The following is a 21093-nucleotide window of genomic DNA, read 5'->3' on the forward strand; positions in this document are numbered from 1 at the left end:
GATATTACCACAGATTGTGTTTTTTTCTCTGTATCTTAAAAGGAATTAGAAGAGTTTTTCCACAGAACAGTTACAATACAAATAGAGGACACTCAAAACAAACACCAGCAAGCCCAGCTTTGGCTGTCAAAACCACCTCACCCCGAGAGTCACTTAAACACTTTTGCTAGAATTAGAAGGCTTGTGTTACTGTGGATGTGAAAGTACATGCCTCTATATTTGTAAAGATTGCTGCTGAATGCTTCTCAGCCACTGTAGAGAAACACTTAGAGCAAATATTTCACTCTTACAACCTTTCTGAGCATTACTGAGTTAGATGTGGACGACTAGTACCAGATGTTCAGCCACTGAACCAGGTGAGTGGAATCTGCAGAGTGAATAAACCTGTGCAGATTGGACTCGCCTGATTCAGTGGCTGGGAAGAATACATACGTACCATACAGATGACTGATTGACTCCAGATCCCTCATATCTGCCTTTAAACCCAGCGCATCTCTTGATGGCCGAGTGACCCCCCCTTACTGATGCCCTCAATGTCACTTTGTTGCCAACTCCTATCCTTCCTCCTCAGCCCCAGCTTTCCTTTTCTATCTAGTCTAAAATTCACTATGGGAGTCTCTTAGGCAAAAAAAGATTACCACAACAGCAGTAAAGTACAAAACAACGTACTCCTTTGGGTCACAGTCCATGTCTTCCTGAATCCTGACTTTGGTCACATGTGTGAGGTTATGACCTGACAGCACAGCATTATTTCTGCCATAGAAAGACACAACACTGGGAGAAATGGAGGAGATCTCTGGTTTCTGAGGGAACACATAGAAAATACAGCGGTTACAGATTACCAATTAGTTATACTTTAAATATAACAGTTGAGCTAAAATTTAACTCACAAAAAAATTAATCCCAGACTTCATATTTTCACAAGTGCTTTCCTGCAGGAAGAAAGAGATGAAAACATTTCACCAATCCTGGAATCCTGTGCTGCTATTACAGCTTGTATGAGTTCAGTTTATTAAATCAAACATTTAAAAATGTTAATGTAGCAAAGTGCGCAACAGAGGGCCTGGGTGGAGTTCTGTCCCTATACTCCAAGGTGAAAGTCATGCCGCTAATCAGTCAGCCAAAGGAATAACCTCCAGGCCAAGTAGCCAGGACACATGATCAGCCACAGGCATAGTGTCAGCATAACACTGTCACATGAATAAATTGTTCATCATTACCTTCTGGCCTGGATCAGTGGCCCAGGAACAACAGTTCTGTTCCCATCCACATCCGGCTCTGATACACCGCTGACACCTGAAGAGAAAACAAGCACAAAAGTAAAACATTACGAAATGTTATTTTAGGAACAAGAACTTTCTGAAGCTAATTTAGTTGTAATATTGCCCTGGTAAAAGAACATTGAGCCAGTTTCCTGAGTGAAGAATGAAGCTTCCCAGTCTTGTATGTATTAGGAATCCTTTTTTTTTACGTGCAGCAGGAAACAGATCATTTTACCAACCAGTCAGATTTAAATACCAGCTCTAACTTCTGTGTTTCTCAGACTTATGCAGTTAAATTAAATAGTTTGACTTCAGGATGGTATCATCAACTTACAGGTGAAGACTTGCATCTCCATTGATATTTGAACAGTTGGACACCTTTATTTGGTCTTCCAGCGTTGTTTCCCCAAGTGTGATCTTTACATTGACATCAAGATCTGTAAATCCAACATTAAGTAATTAGAATAAGACCCTGAACATCTACAAAAAAATGTTGGAAGACTCCCTGGCCGGCCCTGACCATCAGTAGGAAGGGAGTTCTTCAGAATGCAGGTGCATTGTTGGTACTGTGGTTGTTGTCCAGTTTCTTGACAAATTTGGGTGGAGGATGTAGAGAACTGACAGCTAAAATTAGACTTAAATGGCTGCTCCACAGTCAGATGTGTATTAATGATTAGTTTGATCTGAGGAGAGAACAAATAAAGGAGACAAATAACTCTTGGTTCGGTCTGAACAAAGTCAGAAATGTATTAATAACTCACCTCTCCTGTGGAGTGCTGCATAACCATCTGAGAAACTATCTTCTGCTTTGATTCAGCAGGAATGGAAAACCACTTTCCATCTTTGCAGTCGCCTTCAAATGTGCATCTGAAACATTATTAATGTGTCATCACCAAGTTTAGATCTGTCTGAAGGATTCAGCGGCAGATGAAGTTTCCCTGACCTTTTTTTACTAAAACACCAGACACAGAATGGGTCCTGTGCAGAAAGACAATCCTTCACATTTTGGTGAGCGCTGCAGTTTGACACCGGAACACTCTTCACCTGGAACAGAGCACCATGTTTTAGACACACCTTAACATTCAAAACAGGGAAATATCTCATGAGAAAGATTTAATCTACCTGGTTTTTAAACGGCACATACACATGTTTCTTATCCACTGGATCCAGATGGATTTTAGGAAACACTCTGTTGTCACCACTGGTTCTGTAGAGGATCTTTGGACAGGTGGACTGATAGTTCTTGTCTACGGCAAGCTGACAGCAACAATAATGCAGGTTACACTTACAGCGTGTAGATAAGAAACAGATGGATGGATGGATGATGACACAGAGTTTTGGAACCGACACAACTGCAATTCTAACAATGCATCAATAGCCCAATAAAACCATGATGCTACTGTTGAGATCAAATGTCAGTGATGTCCCCTGAATGACTCCCCTCTGAAGGAACACCTCTCTGGCAAAGTTTTGAAACCCACTACTTCCTGTTCAACTTCCTGTTGCCGGTGGGTCATGGCTGTGAAAGGCTTAGGCTAATCACTTATCAGCTGAAAGCTACGCTAAGTAGTGACTAAATCCCTTCAGAGAGGTCTGTGCTTGCTGAACTAACTCAGGCTACCCTTCCTACAATTCAGTGGAGCTGATCATGGTGACTGTCATTTACTACGATTCAGTGGAGCTGATCATAGTGACCGTCCTTTACTACAATTCAGGAGAAGCTGATTATAGTGGCTGTCTTTTCCTGCAATTCAAACCAAGTTGAACGCAGTGCCACCTGAATTCACCTGCAGCAGAGAGAGAGAGAGAGAGAGAGCTAATCCATCTCTGGTAACCTAAATCTAACTGCCAAAGGAGCGACAGTGGGGCCCAATTTCTGTTTGCAGAGGAGTCGTTAGAAACTGTTGACCTGTGCCATACTAGTACTGCCTAGATGAGCCACTGGTGTGCCGCTACATGAGGGCTGCGGCTGCACAGCTAACCGCCATAGGTAAAGGGAGAGGTCCCAGGCAACAGTGAGTTATAAAATTAACACCCCTGCAAATTTGCATCTTGTTATGGCATTGGATTGATCCAAATCTCTTTGAGAGCTGCCGTTGGATTAATGGACTGGAACGAAGATGGGGCCTGCAACAAACTGAACCAAGGCGAAGGCTTTCATTCCACCGAGCCAAAACAGTAACATCCTTTCTTCTCCCTTTCCACCTGATGCTTAAGAGGTGCTCTGCTTGGGTGAACTAGATAGAACAGATATCGTGTTTATGTTTTAATTGAAATAAACTTTCTGGTTCATCTGCTAATGGTTTTAAGAGTTTAACTGAATGCTTATGCTAACTGCACAGACAAGCCACGTGGGTCTGAAGACACTGCTACAGTGGATTGGCTACCATTGTTAGCTCCAGCTACCTCATGTCGGACATGTTGTAGAGGCCAGAGTGAAAAACTTTAAACTTTCCTTTGTTTCAGGTTGACCCACCCGGACCAGATAATCTAACCCATTCTCTTTCAGCCTCATCACAGTTTAATGCATTCCGGAGTCATTGTTCACTTTTCACCATAAAACAGAATGAAACTGCACTGTTTTGACTGCATTTAACATGTCTGCATCATAATTTATTCACATTTATCTGCTGCTATTTTTAAAGGAAAATTCAATGCATTAAGCCTTAAAACTTGAACATTCCTCTCAAAACCCCTTTTTCCACTTTTATTTATTTACTTCTGCTTATTTTTAGTAGTGTTTAGTGTTTGCGTAGTTATTAGATGTAATAATACTGTGTGATTATTAGGTAATAAAGGTACCATTGTAATTTTACCCATGGTCTTTTGTGTCTATTTTATGCAGTGAACAATTTATCACCCTTCTTTCAGTTGCATCTGAATGAACAGAGACAGATTTATATTTTTGGTGATTGATAATTTTGCTGATAGCTATACTCTAAATTACTAAATTGGTGAAAGTTACTCGATTTCAACAGCTGATTCAGGAGTCCAACTTTTTATGTAAGAGACTAAGACCCCTGGTCAATAAGCAAATTGCAGTTAAGATCATGTAACTGATAATAATTCATCTGAATGACCTACTGTAATAATTAACTATAACTTCCAGTTCTAGTTATTTAATATATTCATAATCTTCTGGTAAACTTGCACAACACTACCAGACAGGTCAGTCGCCATTGAAAATTAGACGCTTCAAACTGTAACTTAAACTTAGACAACCTTTGGTGTATAATCACTGACATTTCATTTCCAGATTTTTACAGACATAAAAACATTAAAAAAAGACAATGATGTTATAGAAAAGGAAAATAGTAATAAAACAGTAGAACCCTGGGATTTCTTTACAAATGATCTTATTGTACTCTATAAATGCCCTGTACTAATAAAAGTTCACTAAAAGTGACAAACGTAAGCAGAAATCCAATGTAGAGTGTGTAGGGAATCTGTTGACGAGATTTCATATTTAATTTACAGAAAAGGTCAAGAGCAAAGCTATTGTTAAAGATAGACCAAAAGAAGTTAAATGCTAGATGAGGCACAAAAGCCATACTGCACACACATAGAAATGTGTCCCATTTGACTATACTGTATATTTTAGCAGCTAAAGCTATACAGGCTACAAGCTGAACCTGATTATGGCTATCGCCAGTGTCTGCTTAACTACACCCCCTGTGTAATTCAGTTTATGCTATGAAATGTTCATGCCTCAATAGCAAGACAGAATAAAGTCCTAACAACATACTTTTCATGTAAAAGACTCCACATGTGTTTTTCTTTAACCAAAGAGTCATAGTTATTCAACACTTTTACATTTCACTTTGATGCTGTTCAATGTTACATAATTTGATGGAACAGATTTGTTCCTCATATTTTGCTTTTCTACACACCTTGATGAGCTGTCCATCTGTTGTTCCAATGAAGAAAACCATCCAGCTGTTAAGTCTGACGGCCAGAACTGAGTTCATGTTGTTCTTCTTAAAAAGAACCGCCTTTGGTTTCAGGGCCACAGGTTCTGACTGACAAACAGAGAGCATTGCTTATAAACGTTGTGTAATGTTGAGTTTTCAAATTGTTGGGATGATGGTGAAAATTGAGCACAATAAATGTAGATATGATTTAGACTCTATATTTATAAGCATAAAACAACAAAACTCTCTTTTAAAATGATCTCAGTTTGTACAATCTGCAAATGGCTGCTGTATTTTCAGTCATTTAGGACAGAATGAAACATCAACAGAAGGTTTAGTTAAATGAGGTGACCTACCGGCTTGTTTGGCTTGTTTGATGAGTAATAGAAGTCTGGATCGGTGCCTGTTGTCGTGCTTTGATCAGGACTGATGTCAAATAGCAGCAGCTCAGTGTTGGTCTCTTTCCCGTCCAAACTGAACACTCCGCTCCAAAAGACCTGCTCTCCTCCTGCAATGACCGAGGAGGCCAGCAGTCTGCTGCCTTCACCTCCATTAGAGCTACTGAGAGTCGCTCCACCTAGAGACTTTAGAGTCTGAGCTTTACTGGTTTCTGCCTGAAGCCAAATGAGACAGACTTTGTTGGTTTTAGCTCCTGATGCCAAGTTTGAGAACAAATACACTGTTGAATTGATCTGAAATCCATCCACAAAATCGACACCAGCCTCAGTTTTAATGCTAGGTGTTTCCCCTTCATCAGACGCGGAAAATATCCCCCCAGACTGTTTCTGATCTGTGTTTTGAAGGTTGATTGTCTCTAAGTCAGATCGACACTTTGTTTCCTCTTGGTTCTCTCTGTCTTTCTGGATCGCAGTCAGAATATACGTCTCAGTCTGAACTGAATCCTTCTTCACGTTCACCAAAAAGTTGACAGAACCTCTGCTGTTCCTCCGAGGTCCCATCTGGATGTGTTCTCTGTACACAAGCTTAGAGATGTTCCTCAGGTCCAGAACCTCACAGTAACCACAGCCCTTGCCTGTCGTACCGCAGATGATTATTGTGTCATTGTTCACAAAAGGTAATAAAACATTTACAATAAAAGTTACATTCCAGGTAGCATTGATTGAGACCCGATGAAACTCATGTTTGTTCTGTTGACTCGGGTTCTTTAAGATCCCTCTTAGGTTCAGGCTGTTGATCAGAGTCAGGTCGTGGCTCAGCTGGTAAAGCTTCTCCTGTGTAGAGATGTAAACAGATTCATTGCTCACTGCGAGCTGGTGGAGGTCCCCTTCTAATCTGAAACCTATGTCTTCCTCCACACCCAGAGCAGGTTCTCCCCAGATGGAGCAAAGCAGACCGAGCAGAAGGATCATCTTGTTCTAAAGGAGGCAGCTCTGACTGAGAAAGAGAGACTCTGATGGACTGCGGGACACTTTGGTGTCCGAGTCTCTACAGGGATGTGGGTAGAAGCGCTGCAGCCCAGCTGAAAGGAGAAGTGCTTAAAGTGGAAGGAAATGAGTGAAACCGGAAATAAAAACACAACAAATGATTTATGAAGGTGTGAGCGAGCATGTTTTACACAGTTTCATTTATCTGATCAATTTTCTTCTTTATGTGTATAACAGTCCTCTATAAAATGGCATTTGCTGACATCTGCATGCTCCTTCTTCTAACTTGGTATAATCATATGTTTTAGATCAACGTTTTATATTTTGCTAACTAAACTAAGAGAACACAATCCAGGCATTTCAGGCTTTGACCTTATGATTCATCATAAGTTTTAGCCTAAACCTACTTACCCCAAAAGTTCTAAATGCATAAAAATCTGGTATCTCACAGGAGTATTTCTGAATTCAAGGCAAACATCTTTCCTGCAAAAGCAAAAACAAACCAAAACGAAAGAACAGTAAACTTTCCTGGAGTTTTAAAATCTGTTTTTTTTTTCTTTTGTTTTAGCGCCCTCTATTGTTCTCCATATTGTCATGCTTTACTTTTTTTATATTCTCTTCATAATTACCTCATGTGCTAATGTGTCTGTATTCATCCTGTTAGTGGTGTAGTGCAGAGGTGTAGATGGTGGATAGACCAGAGCTTATCCCACCACCCTGAAAGCATAACACATACCTAAACACTAAAACATCTTAACCTTGCAATGCCATGAAACCATGAGTTGGAAACTTACCACAGTGACATTAACATCAGCGTTTCATAAGGCTTATATTATAGCTTACTGAGTTACAAACCACCCTCCCTGGCTTTCCATACAATAATGCAGTTATTGTATGGAAAGCCAGGGAGGGAAGACCAATTGCTATAACAACGTTAAGAAGACATTTATCTAGAAACTGCAGACACTTATTTTGGAGGCTTTGCCTTTAAAACTAATGTTAAACCCTGTCTATTAACTCAAGGACAAATCAGATCCCATTTTTTAGCCTATATTTGGTTAAAACCTGCAGTGTTGCATTTTCTAGGACTAGACATGAATCTACTAAATATCATCAGCCCTTCTAGACAGACTAATTCAGTTCTGTTGAAAGTTATTTTGAAAGATTAACTCTATTTAAGCAACTTATTGGTTGAACTAAGTCATTTTATTCAATATTCTTTTATTTTGTTAATATGTATAGATATATATGGGAAGACATTTAATGTAATATGCTGAGCAGCATTATTTAGCAAACCTGATTTTCGGTCTATACTGCCAATTTCTTGAGAACTGAAAAGTTGTTACAGTGATTAATGAAATATGTATCGATTAAAAGGCAGTATAATGTTTTTCTTCTGTCTAACAAGTTTCTGGATGTGTTTGGCTTTTTTAACAGTTTTTTTTTTTAGCTGATTCATATCTTCCTGCTCTATATCCATTTTGCTGTTAATTAACATGAATTCAGTTTGTAAAATCATTCCAAAAAATACAGCTTGGTAATTTGGATGGAATGCAACCTAAAGTCTCAGATAGAGCTTTAGAGCTCTTTGACAAACGTCTGTTCCCCAGTGTGGATATCAATCAGCAACAGCAATTGCCTCTATAAGCTGTCAAATTAAGAACAAATAAAAAAAAAGCTCAATCTTTGCATTTATCAAAAAAGATGTTCAACCCTGACATCGTGTGGTCTGACAGATGTTTTACCACTGGATGGTGTTCCTGAAAATAAATATTTCTCAGTTTGCTACTTTGTCTTGTCATAGTAAATAAAAGGTTAGAAGGTTCTGTTTGCCAAATGTAGTGCGACTGAAAGACTGGATAAATGTTGATTAAACATTTCATATATTTCAGTAGCTCAATTAAATGAAACAATGGTACACATCAAACAGATTGCTAAAGAAAGGCTTTTATTTTTGATTATTATGATTTTCCACTTACAAACAAAAATGTGTGTGTAGATAGATAGATATATAGATAGATAGATAGATAGATAGATAGATAGATAGATAGATAGATAGATAGATAGATACATAGATACATAGATAGATACATAGATGTGCTCTGAGAAGGTTGCAAGTACCTGGTTCGATCACCACAGACTGCCAATCTGAGTCCCTGAGCAAGACCCTTAACCTCACACTGCTCCCCGGGATCCACACAATGGCAACCCACTGCTCCCCAAGGGGATTGGTTAAATGCAGAGGTAAAATTCTCCATAGTGAGATCAAAAGTGTGAAAGTGGCATCTTGGGGTTGGCTTCGTCTTGGCTGTTATATGGCGGTGTTTACATTCCTGCTGCTGGCATGGGACCTAAGATGAATCCAGCCTTGGAGAATTTTGAGGAGATAAGGAAAGCCTTGGATTTTCCTTCTGGAGGAATCTGCCATTCGTAGCAAATGTCCATTCTGGACCTGGTTGAAAAGGTGAAGGTGCTGCGACTGCTGAATGAGGAAAAGGACAAATGGATTGCACTTTTGGAAGACCGATTGGCTGACTTGGAAGAGTACACCAGAATGAATGATGTGATCATCACCAGACTGCGTGTCAAGTCCCAACGCGGTGGCAGGTGGCCTTCTTCCTCTTGTCGAAGACAATAAGCTGGACTGTGATTTCAAAGAAGCGTCCCACTCGTTTAACAGACTAGGGAACAATGACAGACCTGATAATATCATGAGGTTCAGTAACCAGAAACAAAAAACTGCTCTGCTGAAACAGACCAGGCTGCTAAAGGGGTCAGAGGTGTTCATTAACTGGCACCTGACTAAGAAGACCAAGAAGGACTCCGACATTGCAAGTAAGATCCAGTCCATGTGGACCACAAACTGTAAATACTTCATCAAGTGAATGGAAACCCGGAGGAGGAAAAGGTTATGGTCATTCTGGACATCACAGAGCTGGACAAATATGATTAAAATCTTTTATGTACATTTGGAGCAAGTTTTCTATCATATATTTCGACAGCAGAAGTTTATATGCAGTGTCTTGGTGTCTTGCTCATTAGTGAGGGATGGATGGAGCGTGAGATCAATAGACGGATCGGTGCAGTGATAAGGTCGCTGTATTAAATTGTCGTATGGAGCTGAGTCGGGGGGCAAAGCTCATAAGATCTCGCTAATGACCAAAAGAAGAATGGTTTGAGCAAACATATACAGTTACATCTCAGAAGGTCTTCTTCATCTTTGGGGACTTTAGTATAGATCTACTTAACTAAAATAATCACAAACCTACTGAAGATTTCATTAATACCATGTAGCTACAGTTTGATCCTTTTCCCAAAATCGCTAGACCCAGCAGGATCACACTTAACGGTGCCACATTAATAGATACTATATTTACAAATATCCTGGATAACAATAAGTTAAGTACATTAATAGTTCAGCATATTAGTGATCATCTTTCAGTCTTTATTGTCAGCGACAACTTCTCTATATAAAATAAGGATAAAAGTAATCCACAGTTTAAAAGAGTCAGAACAGAGGAATCACTCATCTTTCAAAGAGGACTTATTGAAACATAACTGGGAGTGTCTGTTTTGCAATAAGATAATGTCGATATAGCAAATGATAATTTTATGAATATCTTTAAAGCATTATACGATAAAAAACTGTCCACTGATAATGTTCTCTCATAAAATCAAATACACAGAAGATCAATCGATCACAAAAGGATTACAAAATGCCATCAAAAAAAAGAACAAACTATATAGCAATTTCATAAGGCATAGGTCTTTAAAGGTAGAGAATAAGTATTAGAATAAATAAACCACTATTCTACGAATAGCTAAACGGGATTATTACAGTAAATTGTCAGATAGAAATATGAAAAGTATCAAAGGGATTTGGAATGTATTGAATAATTTTATCAAGAGAAACTCAGGAAAAATTAAATTTCTGTAGTGTTTTGTAAATAATGATAACAATTTTGAGGACAATAATGACGTTGTTCATAATTTCAATAATATTTTGTGGGTGTGGGACCCAAACTGGCAGAAAAAATCCCAGATCCTACAACTGCCCTGTTGAATGAAACATTAATCAGCAGGAATCCTTGTTCAATGTTTATCACTGCTGTGAGAGAAAGGGAAATTATAGATATAGTCAATAAATGTAATAAAAAGACATTAACTGACTGTGATGGCATTGATATGACAGTAATTGATAAAACTATTCAGCCTCTGAAAAATTTCTAAATTTCCTTTTCTTCTCTAAATTTCCAGAAAAGATGAAAATTACTAAAGTTATACCACTTTATAAATCTTGAGACAGGTAAGTTTCCACAAATTATAGAACTGTTTCTCTATTTTGACAGTTTAGAAAAAAATTGGAAAAATTATTCGTCGATACATTAGATACAGTTATTAATAAACATAAATTGTTACTGACAGTCAGAGAAGCACAGGGAATTCATTGATGAAAAAATGGTAAAACAAATTTATTTAGCAAAAATAAAGTTCAAACTTCAAACAAGACTGGGCCCATCAAGGAAAACAAATGACAAAAATCATAATCCAAACCTGACACAGGAAAATACCAACCTAACTAACACACAAGGGAAACATATGTTTATATATATGTTATATATACATATATATGTTTATATATATACACTAAGCACAAAGGACCTTGCCTAAGGGTCCACCTGGATGTCCATGTCGGGAATCGAACCCCGGTCACCTGTGCCGGAGTTGTCGGTGTTACCTACCGAGCAATCCAGTTGCCCGTGAGTATGGGCTGGAAGTCCCAAACTCAAAATGGAAGACACCTCCTAAGGTAGTTGAGAATGACCGAGCTAAGATCCTATGGGACTTCAAGATCCAGACTGACAAACAGGTGATGGCTAACCAACCAGACATCGTGTTGATGGACAAACAGCAGAAGAAGGCAGTAGTGATAGATGTGGCAATCCCAAGCGACAGCAACATCAAGAAGAAAGAACACGAGAAGCTTGAGAAATACCAAGGACTGAAGGAGGAGCTAGAAAAGATGTGGAAAGTGAGAGCAGCAGTGGTGCCAGTGGTAATTGGAGCACTGGGGGCTGTGACCCCCAAACTGGGAGAGTGGCTACAGCAGATTCCAGGTAAAACATCAGAGGTCTCTGTCCAGAAGAGCGCAGTCCTAGGAACAGCTAAGATACTGCGCAGAACCCTAAAACTCCCAGGCCTCTGGTAGAGGACCCGAGCTTGAGGATGACACATACCACCCCACGAGGGGTGAGAAAACAGTTTTGTTTTTATATATACATACACTCACCGGCCACTTTATTAGGTACCCCATGCTAGTAACGGGTTGGACCCCCTTTTGCCTTCAGATCTGCCTCAATTCTTCGTGGCATAGATTCAACAAGGTGCTGGAAGCATTCCTCAGGGAGTTTGGTCCATATTGACATGATGGCATCACACAGTTGCCGCAGATTTGTCGGCTGCACATCCATGATGCGAATCTCCCGTTCCACCACATCCCAAAGATGCTCTATTGGATTGAGATCTGGTGACTGTGGAGGCCATTTGAGTACAGTGAATTCATTGTCATGTTCAAGAAACCAGTCTGAGATGATTCCAGCTTTATGACATGGCGCATTATCCTGCTGAAAGTAGCCATCAGAAGTTGGGTACATTGCGGTCATAAAGGGATGGACATGGTCAGCAACAATACTCAGGTAGGCTGTGGCGTTGCAACGATGCTCAATTGGTACCAAGGGGCCCAAAGAGTGCCAAGAAAATATTCTACACACCATGACACCACCACCATCAGCCTGAACCGTTGATAAAAGGCAGGATGGATCCATGCTTTCACGTTGTAGACGCCAAATTCTGACCCTACCATCCGAATGTCGCAGCAGAAATCGAGACTCATCAGACCAGGCAACGTTTTTCCAATCTTCTATTGTCCAATTTCAATGAGCTTGTGCAAATTGCAGCCTCAGTTTCCTGTTCTTAGCTGAAAGGAGTGGCACCCGGTGTGGTCTTCTGCTGCTGTAGCCCATCTGCCTCAAAGTTCGACATACTGTGCGTTCAGAGATGCTCTTCTGCCCACCTTGGTTGTAACGGGTGGTTATTTGAGTCACTGTTGCCCTTCTATCAGCTCGAACCAGTCTGGCCATTCTCCTCTGACCTCTGGCATCAACAAGGCATTTCCGCCCACAGAACTGCCGCTCACTGGATGTTTTTTCTTTTTCGGACCGTATTCTGTAAACCCTAGAGATGGTTGTGCATGAAAATCCCAGTAGATCAGCAGTTTCTGAAATACTCAGACCAGCCCTTCTGACACCAACAATCATGCCACGTTCAAAGTCACTCAAATCACCTTTCTTCCCCATACTGATGCTCGGTTTGAACTGCAGGAGATTGTCTTGACCATGTCTACATGCCTAAATGCACTGAGTTGCCGCCATGTGATTGGTTGCTTAGAAATTAAGTGTTAACAAGCAGTTGGACAGGTGTACCTAATAAAGTGGCCGGTGAGTGTATATATATATGTATATATATATATATATATATATATATATATATATATATATATATATATATATATATATATATATATATATATATATATATATATATATATATATATATATATATATATATATATATATATATATAACTGGTGGATCAGACTATTTTGAAACAAGAGGGAAACATAAAAACATAAAATATATTATCCTAAACAAAACTCCAACAAAAGACCAAACTAATCAGCACCATACTCAATCAGCAACCTATGAGGAAGAGGGCTTAAATACTAAACTTTCCAAATGTTATTATAGAAAAGAAAACCAAACACAGAAACCTAAACCCTTCCTACACCCTTTGTAAAAGTAAGTGGAAGAGTCCAACTAGGCCTCCATGTCAATGAGGAGATCCTTTGCAGCTTGGGCCTCCTTTCCTTTACTGGCTTCACTCGTGACAGCCTCCCAGGAACTGGCAACTCAAATGAAAAATATATTCATGTACAGAAAATGAGAAAATGAGTCAACTAAATGTGTCCACCCAAATAGTTGCCCAATGCCAAATCAAAGTAAAAAAAAATGAAATAAAGTACAGTTAATAAATAAGATTTAATGAAAGAATTACCAGACCATTTGTTGTGTGGTTGCACATGCGGCCATCACAGTCAGTATAGATTTAGATCACAAAGATTTACTGCAATGGCTGACATTGAATTGATAGAAGAAGTCAACAACGTCTTAGATAATAAGAAATCTGCATTTGGTGTATTTATTGATCTCAAAAAAGATTTTGACACAATAAATCACAAAATAATAATTAAGAAGTTTGAGCGCTATGGCATCTGGGGAGTAGTACTACTCTGCAGGAAAAGTTATCTAGGCAACAGGCAACAATTTGTGCAAATGTGGACTGCCAGTCATTGTGCTTGGACATTGTTTGTGGTGTCCCCCAGGGGTCAGTATTGGGACCAAAATTATTTATCCTTTATATTGATGACAACTGCAAAGTTTCTAAAATACTTAAATTTGTTTTGTTTGCAGATGATTCTAACATCTTTTGTACAGGTGATAATTTGGATCAGCAAATGGCTGATATTACCTTTTTGTTATTATCAAACCATATCTTAATTCGACAACTCACTTTCATTAAATGTGGATAAAACCAAGTTGATGTTGTTTGTAAACTGCAAAAGCGAAATAGATTTAAATATCCTGATAGGTAATGTGACAGTAGAGAGAGTTAAGGAAACTAAGTTCTTCAGAGTCATGATTGACAAGATTTGCAGGAGAACTCATGATATACATTTAAACTAAAATATCCAGAAGTATTGGCAAAGCTAAACATTTCCTAAATTATGCTGCACTTCCTGCAATGGACTGGCGACCTGTCCAGGTTGAACTTCGCTCAATTTATGTATAAAGCTAGAAATAAACAACTACCAAGAAATATTCAAAACTTGTTTTCTGATACAGATACATAAACATTTTGTATGTCTACAAATGAAATTATGAATTACTGGTCTATAAATAATGGATTCAGCACCAGAGAGAAAGCTATGGCAGGCCGTTTGACATTTATTAGAAGCACTTTCCTCTCTTCTGTTCCATTTTAGAGCTCTAAAATAAGATTATTCCTGTTCAAAACTACATTCCTACTTTTCAGAACTGTATGTTTGTATGTATATATATCCTAAATTACATTTTGCCAGAAAAAAACAGAATTTAATTAAATTTCAGGATACATAGAAACATTTAAAAAAAATTTAAGTGGCCATTTATTTCAGATTTCAGATATCTAAGAATAACATTTCTGCCATCTAAAAAAACCATTTAAGATATTTCAAATATAGTTCTTACATGACGTTTGTGTGCTTTGGGCTTTTAATTCCAGATATCTAAAATAACATGCTTCCTATCTAAAATTTAATTCTGATGAGAATAAACTCTAATTTCAGATATCAAAAAGTAATATAACATTCTATATATCCAGAAAACCAATTATTGACATAAAAAATACTTTTTTACTAGTAGACATATAATTAAAGATATCTGCTATTGATACATGACTTATTAAGTTGAATTAAGCCTGTGCAAAATGCAATTTTAGATAGTTAAAAACATATTTTTAACTTTCAAAACAATAATGGGACTCTGTTTTAACACAAAATAGGCAGGCTGACTATTCACATTTCTATTATAGATAGCACTAAAGCATTCTACCTAATTCCAATTACAATGTTCTTAGTAAGAATTGTATTTTAGATATCAACCAGTTGAAATGAAATTTTAAGTAAGCTGAAAGTCAGTTTGTATTAATAAGAACTACATTTCAGATATCTACAAATCTTTACTTCATTTAAGTGGCTGTTTTGATATATATTTGCTTGACCAGATATCCATTTCAGATACCTTTATTAGCAGTGTTGTATAGTAACGAAGTAAAAAAACGAGCGAGAGAAACATAAGTGCTTTGACCCCACCTACTGACTGCAAAGTTGGGTCTTGCCTGGGCTTGTTCATCAACACCAATAGGATACGCCTTTTTCGCAAAGCCAGTCTAAATTTAACCTACACTTGGTTGTTTATATTATTTTAATTGAATTTAACCTTCAAAGTTTACCAAAATGTAAAAAAATGTCATTCAAACTGCACTACTTTTTAGTTATACTTTTCACTACATTACTTGAGTACATCTATTTTTACAGTAATTCTTATACTTAAGTACAAGCCATTTCAGATACTTTAAGACTTTTATTCAAGTAACATTTCAGTCAGTGACTTGGACTTTTACCAAAGTTATATTTTGGTCATATTACTTATACTTTTACTTGACTCTGAGATTTCAGTACTTTATACAACACTGTTTATTAATATTCCTCCTATCTTAAGTGAACATTTCAGATATTTGAAATGTTATTCTTACTTCTAAAAATGACATCACTTTTTCCCATTCAAGAAGTACATGGACAGTGACGTGCAGAGGAGTAGCGGTGGATGTGGAACGGTTCTCATAGATTAACATGACTGCAACCGCTCCACACCATGTACTTGAGTGGGGAGGAGCAGTGTGGTGATGGAGGATGTGGAATCTGGAGGTTACAGGTACATACCTAACCCTATCCAAAACTTTATTCACACATTAGTCCTAAACCTACACCTGAGCCTAAAACAGTAATCTCCCCCAGTGATGAAGGTCCCCATATGGACGGTTGGTCCCCGCAATGTTGCATTTGAACAGAAAATTGTCCTTGCCTTTTAAGAAAAACAAGCACAGCCACACACAGCCATCTGGAAGCAAGTAGCAGGTCACATGGTCAGTTATCAGGGTCAGGGGTTCCCCCCCATATTTTCATCTTTTCCCACTACAAACTTAACATAAGTTTATTTTATTTAATTCAAAATTATGTTTTCACTCTCAAGTAGAGTGCAGTAACTGATTATACAGGCTGAAAACACACTAAGTTAAACATGAGATGATTTTAAATGTTTTCTACTTGTCCTCAACAAGCAATCTAATATTTGTTTAAAACAAAACAGTATAACAGTATATGAAGTAAAAAGGTTGATTGTGTTGGATGAATAATAACAGTTGATCAAATTAGAATTGACTTTCATTCTTTAAATAAATAAAAGTGAAGGAAAAAACACTAGATATGTAAAATTTAAGAGTTCAAATCACATCACAGATAAAAGGAATCAGATGAATTTAAATGTCAAGGGATTGAATCAGGGCTGGACTGGGACAAAAGTTTGACCTTTTGAGCAGAGGCAGGCCCACCTGGTATAAAAATAGTTCTACCTACAAATGGAACCAACATTTTATGTTACAGTGAGTGCACTCTGTTAATGTGGAATACATTTAGACATACAGTATCTCCAGGCCTGTTATATTAAAAGGCTGCTTGTTCTAGTTTACCTCCTGACTAATATGTGTCCTGCAACACATAGAAATGAAATTATATCAGGAGTTTAGATCAGTAGACACACTTTTGTTTCATATTAAAAGAACCCAAATGTGTTTCATTGGCCAACTGCCATACCTCAGGAACTCATAAATTTTCAAGTACCATCTTTAGATGAGTTATACTGCATGGTGTCGCTAAATTTGGTGCCATGTGCTTCAACTACATTTTACAGGGACAGACAGAAGCAGTAGGGTCAAAGAGCTGGTAATTCAGTTATCTGTATTCATCCTCCACATTGAAACAGCAGCGCAATATAGTTATGAAATTGAATGGTTCTCCCCTTAAAGCAGCTCAATTGAGGCATAAAGACCAATTTTATTGTAAAACAGCTTTGTATAGACTTTAGTGAAAGTGTAAAAACTAACAATAACCAAAACACCAATTTTCCCAACTGGATGGTTTACCCTTTATAGGGCAGGTTACAGCTTTTTCTTTCACTTGCATACCCCTAACAAATAGTTTCCCCCTCCCCCCATTCCTCAGTGAGGTCTAGAAGCACAACATCTATAAAGCCATTCAGCAACGATACTGCTACATGGCTGAATATCTTATTTTTGCATTTGACCAATTAGATGAGCCCTTGACTGATATATTACCAACTGGAAATTAAGTTGAGAAAAAAAAAGTAAAAAATATAAAAAGCTAATTGAGAAGTTGAAAAATAAAGTTAAAAAGCTGAGTTAACAAGTATATTTAGGTTTATAAACTAAAAAATGTAGGTGCCAGTATCAGCATTGTTTTCGTTAAAGCTGTTCATTATTTCTTATAGAAGCACTTTATTTGTTTTAATAGTCTGGCAAGTTGGCATGTGTTATTGCATCGAAATTAATTTTTGCCATTGAATTATCCAGATTCTTTCAATGTCACAATGTCTTGTCCTGGATTCCAGTAACACTGTTGGCCTAAGCACTGGAAAAAAATTGAAATCTAGATAAGACTTATTTTTTTCTTAAAATAAGTGCATTTGTCTTAGACATCTGGCCAATGGAATAAGAAAACAATGGTATTGTGTTATTTGAAGTTATCCAAATGTTCTTTTAAGAATAAAAATAGTGCAAGCCATCTCATTTGCCTGCTGAAATTATTGGTAAATACACTTACTTTTTACTCATTTCTAGATCAGTTTTACAGTGAAATTAGATTTTTAAATCGTTTACTGGGTACCCAATAGAGGGTTAAGGAAACAATTGCTCTTGTTAACATTTGTGTGGCCCTTAAAAGGGCCTTTGTTGAGTTGGCGGCAGTGAGAGTTTACTTGGAGCTGGTGTACTTGGTGACAGCCTTGGTTCCCTCAGACACAGCGTGCTTGGCCAGCTCACCGGGCAGCAGGAGGCGCACAGCGGTCTGGATCTCCCTGGAGGTGATGGTGGAGCGCTTGTTGTAGTGAGCCAGGCGGGAAGCCTCGGAGGCGATGCGCTCGAAGATGTCGTTGACGAACGAGTTCATGATGCTCATGGCCTTGGAGGAGATGCCGGTGTCGGGGTGCACCTGCTTCAGCACCTTGTACACATAGATGGCGTAGCTCTCCTTCCTGGTCTTTCTCCTCTTCTTGCCTCCTTTGCCGGCGGTCTTGGCCACGGCTTTCTTCGAGCCCTTCTTGGGCGCAGACTTGGCGGGTTCAGGCATCCTGCTGTGTTCCTGGAAACAGCGACGAATGAGACGCAAGAGTAGGAGACCAGTGATTATATACAGGGTGTGTGTAAAAGAGTCTGTGCTGTCTCCTGTCTCTGATTGGTCTACATGCTCGGAAGGTTAGAGCAGCTATTGGTCCTCACTGAGACTCTTGTTGCTGGTTCTGGGTGTGTGTGTGAGAGGAGGGATGGGCAGAAAGTTTGGTTGCCTTCCAGTTCTTTTGCCTGTTTGTGGTTCATTCATTTCAGTTTATTTATATAGCACCAATTCAAAACACATCATCTCAAGGCACCTTACAATCAGATCAAAGTTTTCTATCTAAGGAAAACCAGTTGATTTCATTGACTCATTTACTGGAGGCAATCCCTCACACTTAGCATGATTGTAGCGACAGTGGAGAAGAAAAAGTCCCTTTGAACAGGAAATAAATTCCAGCAGAACCAGACTGCCGAGGTCGACTGGCTGCAACTGTAAACCAGCTGTACAGGCGACCCTGTTCAGGAGCCAGGCAGACGAGCTTTGAGCCAGCTTCCACCTCAGAGGAAGAGAGTACATGTAGCCAGGCACAGTCAGAGAAATAGGACTACACTGAAAAACAGGCAGATCTGGAACATCTATAAACAAAGGTGTTTAGAAATTCTAGGAACCAATAGTAAACCTGCAGATTGAGAGCGAAGTGCTCTGTTAGGAACATAAGGAACAATTAAAACCCTGATATAAGATGGAGCTTGGCCATTTAAGGCTTTATATGTGAGAAGGAGGATTTTAAATTCTATTCTGGATTTAACAGGAAGCCAAGGTCCAGGTCCAAAAATAACAAGTACTTTTATACTTTTTATACTGTTATCAATTTGATCCCATCCAAATGAAGTGACTGGCTAAGCAGCTTCTTTTCCAAACAGTCTGGTTCAAAGACTAACTTTTGTTTTGTCTGCATTAAGGAGCAGAAAGTTAAGAGTCATCCAGTTTTTGTATGTCTACGAGACATGCCTGTAATCTATGTAATGGTTTAGCTTATTCTGGATTTATAGACGGATATAGCGGAGTATCATCAGCATAACAGTGGAAAATAATCCCATGCTGTCTAATATTTCTATCGATTGGGAGCATATATAGTAAACAGAAGAGCATGAACATGATGGAAGGTGGCCACTGTGGAGGTGGAGAAACAGGTGGCAGGAAAATGAGAGGTGAAAATAATCTGTTCGCTGATAAAAACACCATGAATATGTGTGATCACACAATATAAGTTATGAAAATAAAATCTAGAAGGACAAACTTAAATATATTTGGGTGGTTTAACAATGAAAACCAAAATATAACACAGCAGGACATTGTAATAAGTAAAGGAAAAATACAGCATAACTAATTCAAAGATCTCACAGAATAAAATGTATAACAATAAAGATTTATAGCCTTTTAAATATATCTTTAATTTTGATCACTTTCACATTCAGTGGCTCACAACAATGTTTTGTGAGTAATGCATTTTCCATTATGGCAGGATTTGTCCTCCATACCTACCGCTTATTTTCAATGAAAGACCATGTAATTTATGAACAGATGTGATCTTTTATGGATAAGCATTTGTTATTGTGATAAAACAAAGTTACAAATAAAAAAACTCTTTGCCCTATTACATTAAATCAGCTCCACGTCATAAATCTGGAGTTCAGAAGCTAAATAGATTATCCAGTCAAAAACGTCAATAACGCAATTCAATAACCTCCAACGTAAACAGTATAAATAGCAGGAATCATCTCAAGAAATGTGGGTGGCTCTTAAAAGAGCCATTGTTTTGTGGGATTGAGTTGGAATTTAACCTCCAAAGCCGTAGAGAGTGCGGCCCTGCCTCTTGAGAGCATAGACCACATCCATGGCGGTCACAGTCTTCCTCTTGGCGTGCTCGGTGTAGGTGACGGCATCACGGATGACGTTCTCCAAGAAAACCTTGAGGACACCGCGGGTCTCCTCGTAGATGAGGCCGGAGATGCGCTTGACTCCACCACGGCGGGCCAAACGGCGGATAGCGGGTTTGGTAATGCCCTGGATGTTATCACGGAGGACCTTTTCCAAGTCCTTTTCCTCCTTTGCCTCGGCCGCTCATGTTGTCTTTGTCTAATTGACAGAGAGAATAGTGCCAGATCGCTGAGGAGCTAGATATAAGTACACCCTACGGACCTAAGTGAGGACAAGCAACCCTCTTTTTCCCGCCTCTAAGCTTGTAACCGGATTTCTGCTTTTAAGATATAAGTTTGAATATTAAGAGACGCTTGATGAATAAAGAATAAATTCCAGCTGATATAGGATCCAACCGAATGGTAATAACTGATTTATAAAGCAGCTGCAGTTCATATAAAAGCTTTTAGCTCATATGGAGTTTCCAATCACTTAATATATTAGATGTCTCGTCAGTTTTAGTAAATATACTCAGTTCATGTAGGGAGAAG

General features: G+C 38.5%; 2 protein-coding genes and 1 pseudogene across 2 annotated transcripts in view; all 3 read right to left on the minus strand.

Moving 5' to 3' along the window:
• The window catches only part of plxnc1 (plexin C1), a 42369-nt gene extending 35811 nt beyond the window's left edge, over positions 1-6558 (minus strand). Inside the window, exons 1-10 of the mRNA XM_038302050.1 lie at positions 5530-6558; positions 5153-5281; positions 2385-2519; positions 2206-2306; positions 2024-2129; positions 1783-1945; positions 1597-1699; positions 1221-1296; positions 891-932; positions 670-803 (exon numbers count right to left, since the gene is read on the minus strand). Of these exons, the coding sequence (XP_038157978.1) occupies positions 670-803; positions 891-932; positions 1221-1296; positions 1597-1699; positions 1783-1945; positions 2024-2129; positions 2206-2306; positions 2385-2519; positions 5153-5281; positions 5530-6543 (2003 nt within the window). The 5' untranslated portion in view covers positions 6544-6558. The remainder of the gene's footprint in view (positions 1-669; positions 804-890; positions 933-1220; positions 1297-1596; positions 1700-1782; positions 1946-2023; positions 2130-2205; positions 2307-2384; positions 2520-5152; positions 5282-5529) is intronic.
• An 11686-nt stretch (positions 6559-18244) lies between these two features.
• Positions 18245-18666, minus strand: LOC119794471 (histone H2B 1/2-like). Its single transcript, XM_038302058.1, has one exon. The coding sequence runs from the start codon at positions 18635-18637 to the stop codon at positions 18263-18265; it is 375 nt and encodes a 124-aa protein (XP_038157986.1). The 5' UTR covers positions 18638-18666; the 3' UTR covers positions 18245-18262.
• Positions 18667-20379: 1713 nt separating this feature from the next.
• Positions 20380-20750, minus strand: LOC119794478 (annotated as a pseudogene).
• Positions 20751-21093: the final 343 nt, after the last annotated feature.

The sequence above is a fragment of the Cyprinodon tularosa genome, unplaced genomic scaffold (assembly GCF_016077235.1).
Source record: "Cyprinodon tularosa strain WSP-4 unplaced genomic scaffold, ASM1607723v1 ctg480, whole genome shotgun sequence".
Lineage (NCBI taxonomy): Eukaryota > Metazoa > Chordata > Actinopteri > Cyprinodontiformes > Cyprinodontidae > Cyprinodon > Cyprinodon tularosa.